Source organism: Lontra canadensis, unplaced genomic scaffold (genome assembly GCF_010015895.1).
Source record: "Lontra canadensis isolate GAN:19392208 unplaced genomic scaffold, GSC_riverotter_1.0 scaffold81, whole genome shotgun sequence".
Classification (NCBI taxonomy): domain Eukaryota; kingdom Metazoa; phylum Chordata; class Mammalia; order Carnivora; family Mustelidae; genus Lontra; species Lontra canadensis.
In genome coordinates, this window is record NW_022631075.1 from 4,148,914 (window position 1) to 4,162,527 (window position 13,614).

The 13,614-nt window shown below is 35.7% G+C and overlaps 1 protein-coding gene across 4 annotated transcripts in view; it reads right to left on the minus strand.

The window, feature by feature from the left end:
- Nucleotides 1–13,614, minus strand: part of TENM1 (teneurin transmembrane protein 1) — a 764,948-nt gene that overhangs the window by 243,732 nt on the left and 507,602 nt on the right. For all 4 annotated transcript variants that reach the window (XM_032882345.1, XM_032882346.1, XM_032882343.1 and 1 more), the window contains 3 exons: nucleotides 6,197–6,396; nucleotides 4,746–4,956; nucleotides 120–221 (listed from right to left, as the gene is read on the minus strand). In XM_032882345.1, coding sequence (XP_032738236.1) covers nucleotides 120–221; nucleotides 4,746–4,956; nucleotides 6,197–6,396 — 513 coding nt within the window. The remainder of the gene's footprint in view (nucleotides 1–119; nucleotides 222–4,745; nucleotides 4,957–6,196; nucleotides 6,397–13,614) is intronic.

Genomic DNA, 13,614 nt, shown 5'->3' on the forward strand with positions numbered 1-13,614 from the left:
ATGCTGCTGCTGTTGTTACTACTACTGCCACTTCTCTTCCTCCTCCTATTGCTACTGATCCTGAGTTCTCAAAGGACATGTATTTCCCTAAACCAACTGGAGTAACAGAGCAACGTTACCTCTTGCACAGTCAGGCCCAAGGAATCCTGGAAAACAATGACAATGGCCAGAGATACACTCTCCATTTCCATTGCAATTGGTTGAGCAGTCATCCATTATTTCTAGTAATGGAGAGAAAAAAAAATGAGTAAACTTCAGGCTGTAGTGTCCTTAATTTTTTTTTTTTTAATTGCAAGAACTCTGGGCTTGTAACGGTCTTGCCGTCTGCTGTCTTGGAGCACTTACTATTTGAAATCAGATGCCAAAGATTTTTGCAAGATGTCACATGCAGTACCAAATTATTAAAAGGGCCCTGGAATTGCTGAATTAGCTATTCAAGAGTGAAACTAAAAACCAACCCTTATCTCTAAAGTACGTAAAGGGTCTAGATGAATTGTATTCTTATGAGACATTCACAACAAAGCTAAAAATGTCCTAGGATTATAGGACATTTCTCAAAAGCGAAATGGGCTTAAAATTGCAACCCAAAAGACTCAGTCTACTGTTTATTTTTCAAATTTAGGTTGTAGCAAATAAAAAATTTTTTCTCTAGTATCTTAAAATGTTTGATCTACCATCTTGACAGCTTAAATATGATAATCAGTATTTCATTTTCATTAATAAGTGACAATGGAAGGCTTTTAAAGTAAGTGTTCATATTAAATTCACCATCACTAAAAGCATTAGAACCTAAGTATTTTGTTGAGAAATGCTTTCTTGACTGTAAATGCTTATCAGTTCTCTGCCACTAATTTCCCTTCAATCCATTCTTAGAGAAGAACAGGCTTCAGGGGAATTGAGAAGGCTTTGAAGGTGCCCATAGGTAGTTCTGGTGACATGAAGATGTACAGTGAGACAGAACTTTGATAAGTCTTGTGGTAAGTAACTTGGCTGAAAGGGTATGATGTTACCCAAAAGTCAGACTCTGACAAAAATTATTTCTAGTTTAAAATTGTATTTGAATATAATAAAATCAAATTCCAAGTCATGAACTATTACGGTTATGTGTGCTTTCTTCTTTCAGTTTTTTTTTTTTTTCTTAAATAATCTTCTCATTACTCCTTCTGGAAGTTTTCCATACTTAGCATTCTTGGATTCAGAGTTTTATGTTCTGGCCCATTAAGCTCATACTTCTCATATGTACCAATTTTTCCTTTTCAATCTGAATTATCTACTTCTTTTAGTTTCACTTGCATAGGCTATTTCCAATTGGAAGGAGATATTCTAGGAAGTGGTCTTGGCATCTTCCACTCAACTACGAGAATTTATAATGAGGGTCGAGAAATAACATTTCTTCAGTTGTGGCCTTTTGACCACCTGTCTCAGGAGGATCACCTGAGGCACTTAAAATGCAGATGCCTAGGCTTCATTCCACATTTACTGAATCTGAAGGATGCAGCTCAGTGAGTCATATTCTAACAAAAACCTCAGGTGACCCTGCAGATGCTCATCGTATTAAAGCACTGAGAGCCAATGCTTCATACAGTAAACTTCCATAGTTAGACAACTGCTGATCTAGACTTCGAGTTCTGCCTTGTGTAGAATAAAAGAGGAAGAGAGTGGTATCTAGTTTATTTGCGGAATTCTTAGAAAGCTGAGAATGAATCCAGGGGCAGAGGAGATTCTTCTTCTCTCCCCCATGTGAATATATCACATGGCTCTTTGCAGGTTTATGATAATCTGTTCTCTGATCCCTGTGTTTGAAAACTGAACTGGATAAGAAATTTATATGTGGCATTTGCTGAACTACAACTGGTCTGGTAGGAATGGAGCATTTGACAAAGAGCTACCCATTTTTAACTTATTAAAACATTAGTTATTTTCATAAAATCATTAATTTATTTAAAAGGTCATTATGAAGAGGCACAGAGTTTTTTTTCACTCAGAGATGGAATAATCATTTCTCTATTTTCTACTTAATCCATCTTTCTTGTACCAAGCTATAGTGGCACTTCTTAGATCTACATTTGGATTTCCCCTGCCCTGGATGGTTAATAGGAGGCCATGGAGGACACATTCAAAGGTAAATACCGTTGAATTCAATTTCACACAAGCTCCTATTGACAACTTTATGGAAGTGGCCTTGTGGGAATGTAGCTATTGTAGAAAAAAATGTTTAATAAAGTTTGCTATCAAAATAAATAAAAATCCCTCCATCTTATTGACTTATCTAAGATCTGTCCCTGGGCCCACACTGTTGCACAGAGCTTAACACCAGCAATGCAAGTGAGAAGAGAAGTCAATATAGGGAGGTTCTGGAAGCTGCCACCTCCACTGGGTCTGAAAGAGACACTGGGAGGAGGATGGCTACAGCAGGAGCACGTAAGGAACCAGAGGTGAAAAAGAATGTTTTTCTATTTACATTGGCCTCTGTGAACTTTTGCTTTCTGTCTTTTTAATCTTACTTCAGAATCACTTCCTTGACTGCACTTCATTAGACTTGAGAAGGATTTTAAAGTTCTGTGCATAAAACTCTGTTCTTCTAGAGTCTACCGCCCCTTGGTATCTGCAACCGCACTGATGATGGGTTTTGCTTCTGGCAGGTTTTCTTATGGGAGAAACTAAAGGTAATGAATAGTCTGATGGAATAATTTTGGTATAAAGGGCATGGGCTTTGGAATCAGACATACTGGATGTCTCAAATTTCAATTTTGCCATTTGCTGGCTGTGAGAGTCTATCACATTATTTACTCATTCCAAGCCTCCATTTCCTTATTTGTTATATAAATATCACTACACCTATACTATCAGGGTTGTGATGAGAATCAAACAAGATAACTGAATGTAAAGCATCTGGTACAGTGCTTGGGGGCAGAATGGCACTTCATAAGTGGTATATATTATCAAGTTACAGAGCAAGTTGGCTGAGATTAGGGGATATTGACAACTCTGTCTATACTACTGGAAAATAATATATATTAATATAGGCCAGCAGCTAGCCTACATTAGTCATTCAATAAATGTTGGTTGTTAATACTGTCTTGATCCTTATTAGTAGCAAACCAAATATAGTTAAGATCAATCAACTGATTCTAACATTATCATGAGAGAATGAGTAGCATTTAGCATAGTTAAATGCATACAAACCTTAAATTGTTTAATTAAATATATTAGCCTCTTTTTACTCTAATTAAGATAAATTATAAAAACAAAAAAAAATAATTGGGAGAATATAGAATAAATAACTTAATACCTTTGATTTTTTTCAGAAATTTACTTGGATTCTCTCTAAGTGGAATTGCAGAATTGTTTCTGTTGCTTCAGGAGAAGTAAAAACAAAAAAGGAAAAAGCAAATACTTTGTTGCATAGGATACTGACAGCTTGATATGTGGATACGAGGAATTCTATCTCAAAGGTTAGCTTCTTTTTGGGGGGAAGTAAGGGAGGGGAAAAAACTTCAAGCATATTTCTGGGTCTATTGATTTTTGAAAGGTTAATAGTTGGGTTAGTGTTTTAAGTTGGGCTTATTGGTAAGGATACCAGGAAAGGAGAAAATCTTCACAAATATTTTAGATCTTCTAACTACTTGACTTCTTAGGAGAAACTCAACCTCTCATAACTCATTGGCATTTGCATTATCAAAATTGGGCCTTGACAGAAAAATACCATGAAAGGTGTATCTATTAAATTTGCTCCATTGATTCTGTGAGCATTGCAAAATAGTGTCATGACTTAAAATATTTTTTTTCTATTTTAACAAATACGTTGTCTTTTGAAGATGTGAAATCAGTGGAGTTTTTCTCTAGGGGAAAAATCATCAGTGGATTTTTATAGCCTTTCTGATTACTTTAGAGGAAAGTTTTTGATAATCTTATGGCTAGAATACCATTTTCTACTGACTCAAGGTCTTCAGCATCAAGTAAAAATGGAACTTAATTGTTATAACGAGCAGATGGTATATCTATTAACAGTCAACACATCTTCCTAAACATATGGTTGAACAGGTTAACTAAAGGATAAAGTGGTGAGAGTTGTGTAGGAAACTGACAGCTGTAAAATATTTTCCCTTCTTTTTAAAGACATGTGTTTTAGGAAAAATCACACAATAAAATACTGTGTCTATGAGATGTTTCCCCTCAGGGCTCAAAAATTCTAAAAGAAAGGGCGTTGAATGACCCAAGTTATTATCCCTAAGACTCTTCTCTAAATACCATTAGGTTGTATTTTGAAGGCATCGTCGTTCTAGAACCAGCTGTTCTAAAGAAGAACTAGACTGATGCTAGTTTTTCCACTTCAAAAACCTTTAATTGCCTTTTCTTTTCCAATAGTTCTTGAATTAACAGAGATTCTCTTGCTTACTCCCTATTTCATTGAAGTTGTTCATCGATGCAGCCCTGGTAATATTATCATCCAGGTAATTATTCCTATTGCAAACATAAAAAAAGGTACATGGCAAGTATTCTACAGTAGTGGTGCAAATAATGGAGCATTTTAAAAATCGTAATCAGCATTTAAACAACATGAATGACAACAATAATAAAAGCCTTTCTCATAGTGACCTATCTTGAATAAGGACTTTAAGGTAAAATGAGCAGTGAGTTTAAACAACATCTGTATTTCTTTATTTAACATCTATATTACTTTAATCACTCATCTCTTTCTAGAACTATGCTGTTAATTCAAAATAATAGTCAAGGCAGCTTACCGATTGCTGTGGTTAACACGAACACCTGCTCCATCTTTTTTCCATCATTGTAAAATGCCAGATACCAAGGCCCTTGGTCCATATACTCTATGAAACCGGTCTCCTGCAGTGAGGTTAAGATCAGGTTCCGAGGTGAGTGCTGGGTATCATCAGAGCCCTTGGAGTCCTGCTTGACCAGTTGTTTTCCATCCATCAGTTTTACAAAATCAAACTGGAACAAATACACACACAAATATAAGCCACTACTTTTACTTCTAGAATAATGAAAAACATTAACTTCAATTGCTCTATTTCTACTTCATACTTCTCTGAGGAATGCAAAAGAAGAAGTTATTCTTTCTTAAGTGTACTTAAATCTGATTCTGAAAAAAACCCACTATATTTATAAATGTCATAAACCTTTCAGTTTATGTATTTATTAGTACTCAAAATAATTGTCTAAATATAAGTAAGCCAAGGAATAGAAAAAAATCTTATTTAGTATTAAGCAAGAGAATCTTGATATTTTACTGAAGTATCAGACAAAAGATATTTGAAACCACATATTTCCCTCAAAAATGTGACCATGATCTTCTCTACAAATTCAAGAATTTTACAGTTTTTAAAACAACTAGACAATCTACAATTTGAGAACATTCATCATAATTTACTACCTTTGTGGTAGCATATTTAAATATTCAAAGGACTCCCTACTTTTTTTCCCCTAATCAGTGGACAAGCACATGGCACACATTTCCTTGGGCATTTTTTAAAAGGGGGTCACATTTGAAAGGCATTCTAATTCCCTGCCTATTCCCATCCAGAAGGTAAGGTTTGGACTGAAGTCATATCTGTTGAAAAAAAAAGTAATCCCCTCTTGGTTATGATTCCTTATGCTACTTCTTAGATGGAACAGGGCCCCAAATGGGTTCATGCAAGGAAGAGATAAGGAAAAAAAGAGAGAAATCAGGTGGCTAACATTTATAGAAGAGCTTTGTAAACCATAGAGGTTTTACATATTTCAGTTATTATTAACAATAACAAGAAAAAATTTCTACCTCTAAGATAAAACCTCATTTTTGGACTCATTTCCTTTATTGATTTGCATTCTTCCTTGGGACAAAGGGTCAAGGCCATATGGAGCCAGCCAAGGGGGGTGTGGGCCCAAAAGCTAAGTAAGATGAGGGGGGCAGGGAAAGCTCATGATCATCCTGCTCCAGGAAACAAAATTGAAATTTCAAGAGTACTTTTTTTAAACTTTCTTTTCTGAATTTGCTCACTAAATGCTATTGCTTATTTCTCAATGTCATTCTTTTTCATTCGTTTAGGTGTGATTATTTTGGATATTTGCCAATTACAAACATTGTCTGCCTTTACCTTTGACTCCCACACACTTTACAACTCACAAAAGCTGAACTAATCATCCCACCACCCTCTAAAAAGGGTCAAGAAATGTCTATAACATCAAATACCTGAGTGTGTGTAGGTGGAATGTTTCTTCTGCCATAAATTCCCAGCAGAGAGTCCTTGGCTAGAGAAATATTGAATTTCAGATATATAGGATGGTGGATAGTAATCTGGAAACGCCAGAATAAGCCGGGTGGAATGGTCTGCATGACCTGTGCACCAATGTCAACTTCTCCAGTGTCTATCGCCCGTCCCTTCTGAAACACTGGTTTTAAAGGTAAAGAAAATTGCATATAATATTAATATTATCTTATAAGTTAATGGTTTTTAGTGTTTCAGCACAAATATATGAAAATGACTTACTAAACTCTTTTTTCCTCCCTACCTTACCCATATTTCAAGACTTTACCCAAAATATCTTCCAACGAGCCCTCCCCAACCAACCACTGTACCAGTCTCTTCCTTCTCTTGAACTACTATTGCATTTATTTCCATCATTTGATTCATTTTAACTACTATTTACTGAGGTGGTCTGGGTAGCGACAGGAGATACAACGATGAACAAGATGCAGTTCTTGCTCTTGAGGAGCTTTAAATATATGAGAGAAAATAGGACAAGTGTACAATAACTATGTTGTAAAGGAAAATAAGTGCTCTGGGTATTCAAAGGAGTAAAGGGTATTTGGTTGGAGGATACTCCTCATTCTTAGCTGTCTCTATGCCTTTTATCTTCCTTTATTTTTCTTCTTAGTGCTTATCTCCCCCTAAAATACCATATGTTTTACTTGTCTATTACCTATTTTGTCCCAATAGAATATAAGCTCCATGAAGCTGTGGCTGTTTTGTTCCTTGTTTTATCCCCAGTAACTAGAGGAATGTATGCAAACAGTATGTGCTCTGTACATATTTATTCAACGAGTGAATGAATGAATGAATGAATGAGAAAAGTGTATTTATGGGAAGTAGTACTGAAGATGGGCCCTAAAGGAGGGAGAAGATTTCAACAGAGCTGTTGAGAAGAATGTTCCACTGGGAAGGAACGCCTTGCACCAAACAAAGAGGAGAGAAACTTGTAAAGCTATAGTGGTGGCTATGTGTCCATAGAGAAGAACAGTTAGAGATAGGGCTGGAAGGAAAGGATGGAATCATAGGGCCTTGCATGACAATCCTGAGGGTTTATCGAGTAAAGATGGAAATCCATTAAAGGTTTTTAAGAAGAGGGGAAATATTTGGGTACATTAGAAAGTCTAATCTTGAGGCAGAAGGTAGAATGATTTAGAGCAGGGAAACACAAGGATGATAGAGAGTTATGGAGCAATAATTCAAGTGAAATGACATGAAGATCTAAATTTAGGGTGGGCTCAACAGTTTACATGGGATAGTCCATTCCAGGCAACTATAAAATAAGCAAGTGGGACTACATCAAACTAGAGAACTCTGCACAAAAAAAAAGAAACAATCAGTAAATTGAAAAGGCAACCTACAAAATGGGAGAAAATTATTTGCAAACCATGTATCTGATAAGGGGTGAATATGCAAAATATATAAAGAATTTATACAACTCAATAGTAAAGAAGCAAATAATCCAACTCAATAGCAAAAAAGCAAATAATCCAATATAAAATGGGCAAATGACTTTTTTCTAGAAAAGATGTACAGACAGCCAATAGGTATAAGAAAATGTGCTCAACATCACTAATCATTGGGGGAAATGTAAATCAAACCCATAATGAGATAACACCTCATATCCTGTTAGGCTGGTTATTGACAGAAAGATAAGAAATAACAAATGTTGATAAGGATGTGGAGAGAAGGGAACCCTTTAAAACCTTATACACTGTTGGTGGCTATGCAAAATGGTACAGTTGTTTTGAAAAACAGTTTGGTAGGTCCTCAAAAAATAAAACTACCATATGATCCAGCAATCTCACTTCTGGGTGTATATCCAAAGGAACTGCAATCAAAATCCTGAGCAAATATCTACACACCCACATTCATTGCAGCAATACTCACAACAGCCAAGATATGGAAACAACCTAAATATCCTTTGATGAAAGAGTGGATAAAGAACATGTGATGTGTATATTATTTATATACATATATATATATACACATAATATACAATACATATATATAAAATACTCCATTGTGTATAAATACATGAAATATTATTCAGCCACCCAATAAAAAAAAAGGAAATCCTGCCATTTTCAACAACATGGATCAATCTGGAGGGCATTATGCTAAGTAAACCAAGCGAGACAGAGAAAGACAAATACTGCATGATATCACTTATGTGTGGAATCTATAAAAGAATAAAAGCCAATTTCATAGAAACAGAAACTAGAATGGCTGCCAGGATTGGAGGGAGGGGGAAATGGGGTGATGTAGGTCAAAGGGTACAACTTTTTAGTTACTAGGGGAGCTCAGACAATTTAATGTAGAACATGGTGACTATAGTTAATAATACGGCATTATATACTTGAATGTTGTTGAGAGTAGATCTTAGCATTCCTCCCACACCAAAAAAGTTAATTATGTGAGGTGATGGGTGTGGTAATTATCTTCACCTTTTTAATCATTTCTACATTGTATAGGTTTATGAAATCAGCATGTTGTATACTTTAAATATATACAATTATACTTGTTAATTTCTGCTTGATAAAGTTAAAAAATCACATATTACTGAGGAAGTATTAAACTGGGTTATCCTAAAAAATGAAACAAGATGGGATCGGGAGGGAGACAAACCATAAGAGACTCTTAATCTCACAAAACAAACTGAGGGTTGCCAGGGGGAGGAGGGTAAGGAGAGGGTGGCTGGGTTATGGACACTGGGGAAGGTATGTGCTATGGTGAGTGATGTGACGTGTAAACCTGGCGATTCACAGGCCTGTACCCCCAGGGCTAATAATACATTATATGTTAATAAAAAAATTAAAAAATTTAAAAAAATAAACCTCACCTAGACAACAAAGAAAAAAATAATATAGCAAGCTCAGAAAAAAAAAAAAACTACACCCCCAAACTGGGTTATCCTATAGAATGATACAAATATCAATGAACTTCAGATTATTATAAATTTTAAAAATCTTATTGTACTTTCAAACATAAATACTTAAAAATAAAAATATATTTTTCATGCTAGAGAAAATAATACTGAGATAAAAAATAATTTATCTAAACTAAGGCAAGAAAGAGAAGGCACAGACTAGATGGATGAATCAGAAAACATAAAGAAGATGGAAGACAAATTATAATAAAATAAAGAGCAAAGAACTAAATGCTTATGTTAAAAGGTAAAGTCATCACTCCGGATTAAAAAGTAAAATCTGAAGACATATATTTTACAAAAAAAAGTATTTAAAATATAAAGAGACTGGGGCGCCTGGGTAGCTCAGTGGGTTAAGCCTCTGCCTTCGGCTCAGGTCATGATTTCAGGGTCCTGGGATCAAGCCCTGCATTGGGCTCTCTGCTCAGCAAGGAGCTTGCTTCCTCCTCTCTCTCTGCCTGCCTCTCTGCCTGCTTGTGATCTCTGTCTGTTAAATAAATAAATAAAAATCTAAAAAAATATATATAAATAGACTGATTTATAATAATAAAAGTTATTTTCTTGGGAAGAAAAAAAAGAAGAAAAGACAATGTAAAGGAAGATTCTAGCACAGCACTTAAAAACTTGAATGTGCTTAAGGAAGGGCATCTAGCTAATATGCAAATTATGATTCAGTAGGTCTGAGGTTGGATATTTCTCACAAGTTCCCAAGTAATGCCCATGTTGCATGGTCCACAGGCTACACATTGAGAAGCAAGGTTCTTAGGACACTGGAATGCTAGGTATGGAGGCTAAGGAAGAGTCAAAACTGACTCCATGGTTGTTGAGTTTGAGTGACTCAGACAATGCCAGTAGCAAAAACAAGAAAACTGAAAGGAGATGATTAGTGTGAGAGGATGTCGAGTTTGGACAAGCTGATCTTTATTATTTATCGCCCTATTTTCTAATTATTTCTGATGTGCAAGTTTATTATATGTTTCTGTGGAATTCTGTGTTAAGTGGTGGCAGGGAGGGAAGGGATAGAAGAGGAGGGGCAAGAATTTGCTTGCCTTGGTTTTAAGCCACAAGGATCATACTTCAAGAGGTAAAATCCAATTTGGTCTCATTTCATACTGCCTTTATATTTTTCAGCCATCAACTCTTTCTCCACACCAAACATAGTTTAAAAACACACATGGTCTCTGTCCTTTGTGTTCACTTGCTATAAAATTAACAGCCCATTAAGAAACACACCTGCAGTGGCTTTATTCAGAGGCCAATGCCTTCTAGCTTTTAACTCCCTAAAATGCCTCCATTATTGCTTTTTGTGTTAAGGCCAAGAGTAATAACTATTTTAAGAATGTTCACTGTTAACTGTTAATAATAGATTTCAAATGCAATTTTGAACATAATTATGTATTACAGGACACATAATTTTGTGGAATTGACATTTATAATAAAATATGCCCTTTGAGATGATAAATGACCAACCGAGGACCTTATTTTTCACTGAAAGTTACTTTTTCCTATGTCAGACAGAACGGTCTTGTCCCCAAAGGATTGATTATGCATTTAACTCCTAAGGTCCTGGAGCTGACAGATGTCTTCAAAGAGCAGACAATTAACAGACTGTGTTTATGTGGATACTTCCGTTCTCCACCTAATGTTCAGTTTGTTCAATCGCAGTCCTCAATCAGCGGCTCTTATCACTTCTTAAAACGCATCATTTGGTTGTTCAAACACTATTATGAATATAAAATAATTTAAAATTATGTTCAACAAACACTATTTTAAAGGTGCTACAACTAGCCTTTGATGAATGCAGCCACTGTCATTTTAAAAAATCAGGGCAAAACTGGCTGATGGACATTAACCTTTATATACGAGCCTTACCAAATGCTATACCATGTCTTCCTTCTGCACTTTATAGCATCATATACTGCATAATGAGGCTACTTAAATGTTATTCACTAAATCAAAAGAAACTCGTGAAGTTGTGTTGTTGGAGCTTCCTGGTTACTAGCATTAGTAAATATCTGAAGCATATATACTAAGTCATTTATAAAAATGATTTGAAAAGATGGTCTTAACCTCTGAAAGCCTGCATCACAATTAAAACAAGATAGATGGAGAGACATGACAACATGAATGAACATGTGGACTATAATTTAAATAAAAATAGCATAGCAAGCGAGTTGCCGCAACTTGGTATTAAAGAGAAATTCTCACAGCTTGCAGATGGAAAATTTCTCAGCCTCTAACCTTTAACATCGAGTGTATCAGAAAGGGGGACGTCTCCCTGCTAGCAATCTACATCGCTAAATAACCTGCTCCATTTTGTCTTCTCTCAAATTTTGTTATGGGTTACAATGTAGTGTTCTTAGTTAATTTACTATTTCATTTTTTTCTTAACGTAGCTCAAAGGGGAAAACTAAAGAGAAGAAAATGGCATGCAGAGAAAATGGATGTGGATTCCATGATATGGAATGTGATTTCAGGAAGACATTCTGTGCCAGGATAAGGAAGTGGAATAGTTTTGGCCAAACCTCACATGGCCCCTGATCCCTCATTTGCAAAGTGTTAGCAGCAGGACTAAGATATAGCACAAAGGTCCAGATTCTGTAACATGAATGTTTTAATGTCATTTAATCACTTAGATTGCTACAGCATATCGAAAGGCCCAGGAAGACCGTATTCTCCAGTAGCAGAACACTCCCTTGCAGAAATGCAAGAGGAAGAGCCACGGCTCATATCAAACTGTGCAGTACTATCGTTATCATAGTCCCACCAATATCCCCCAATTTAGTTTGAGCTAAACACTCTCTTTATAGCTTGCAACACAGGCATCAACTGCTGAGTGGTAAAAACCAATGGCAGATAGGCCGTGTGGAAGGATGGCAAGCTAACTGACAGTTGCTTAGTTTAAAAGGAAAAGGTCAAGCTACCTGGCAGGTAAATATAGAGGCCTGGAATTGGTGACCGACACTGTGTGCAATGGAACCAAGCCATTATCTCTAGACTTCATTATCTCTAGACTCAGACACATACCTGAATACTAAGAACATAATTATTAACAAAACTGTCCTTATAAGACAGGGGTAAGTAGCGCTCTGCTGGACACAGACATGTATGTATTTTTTTCTACTTAATGTAGCTAGACCGGATTTAATGATCCTGCACAAAACTCAGTGAAACATGAGTAGATGATACTGACATGTGGTCATTAAAAAGATTCTCATATCAGGTCCTCGTGTAAAAATGACCAGGTTAAAGGCTGTGGTATTGTCCGTAACAGCAGTCTTAGCCGTCTTTTAAGGGACTTGCAAGTTCCATAAAATGTATCTAAGCTAAGAAGATACTAGCGTTATTTTATTTCTTTATTTATTTTCAAGATACTGGCTTTAATTAACTGAAGGGGATGTTGTCCAAAGGGATGAAAAAGAAACATGCCTTAAGATCATATCTGCCCTTCACCTCACCCTATAGCATGTTCAAAGTCCTCAGAAGACAGCAACAAATACCTTTGGTATGGTCATTCACCTGAATTAATCCTAGTGTGTGTCTCATGGCATAAGTACCACCTCCCTTTTGTTCCTTCAAACATAATAATTGGTTCATAGTTTGAAAATCATTATGAAATTTAAAATATCAGTGCTTGGAACAAAATGGAGAGGTGAAATGAACCCCTAATTCCTGTTATTAAAAGCTGCAAAGAGATACAAAGGGGACAGTGAAAACCTATCCTACCCTTCCCAGCTAAGTAGCCTTGTATACTTTTCTTTACATAAACTATTGAAGAAAAATATGTATTCAACTCTCAGTTCTTCAGGGACAGATTTTCCAGATTGTATATTACACATGCTTTTTATATCAGTTCTATAACCCAGGAGTATGCAGGAGAAAGAAAAGGAAGAATGAACCTGGTACATGGTAGGCACTTGGTAAATATTGTTTGGATGAATTAATAAAATAGTAATCTTGATAATTTATTTAGTAATGTTGATCATTTACTTTGACATTTTGGTATCAGGTTTAGTGGGAAGAAGAACTGCAACATCACACGGAGACCTTTGGGAATTAACTGTGAATAAAATATGTTTAGACATAAAATACTCCTGCCTTCCTGACACTGATAATAGATCGCTGATTGTGTGGCAAAGTCCATTAGCAAATATTATACTTGAGAAATACATGAGTGTGTAAGTGTAAACAATTACGTCCAGACACTGAAAGACTTCATGTGCCAATACAATACCTCATCTAGTATTACATACATCTTCTCAGACAGAAGTGAAATGGTATTGTTTAAAATCTCACCATTAATTAAAAGACAAATTTTGAATTGCATTTTGACCCTGTATATCTGTTTGTTGAACATACTGTTGTTTAAAAGACTTAATTATCTTTGTAGAAGTATTTCTTGAAGTTCTGTCATAAGGATTTCCACTTTCT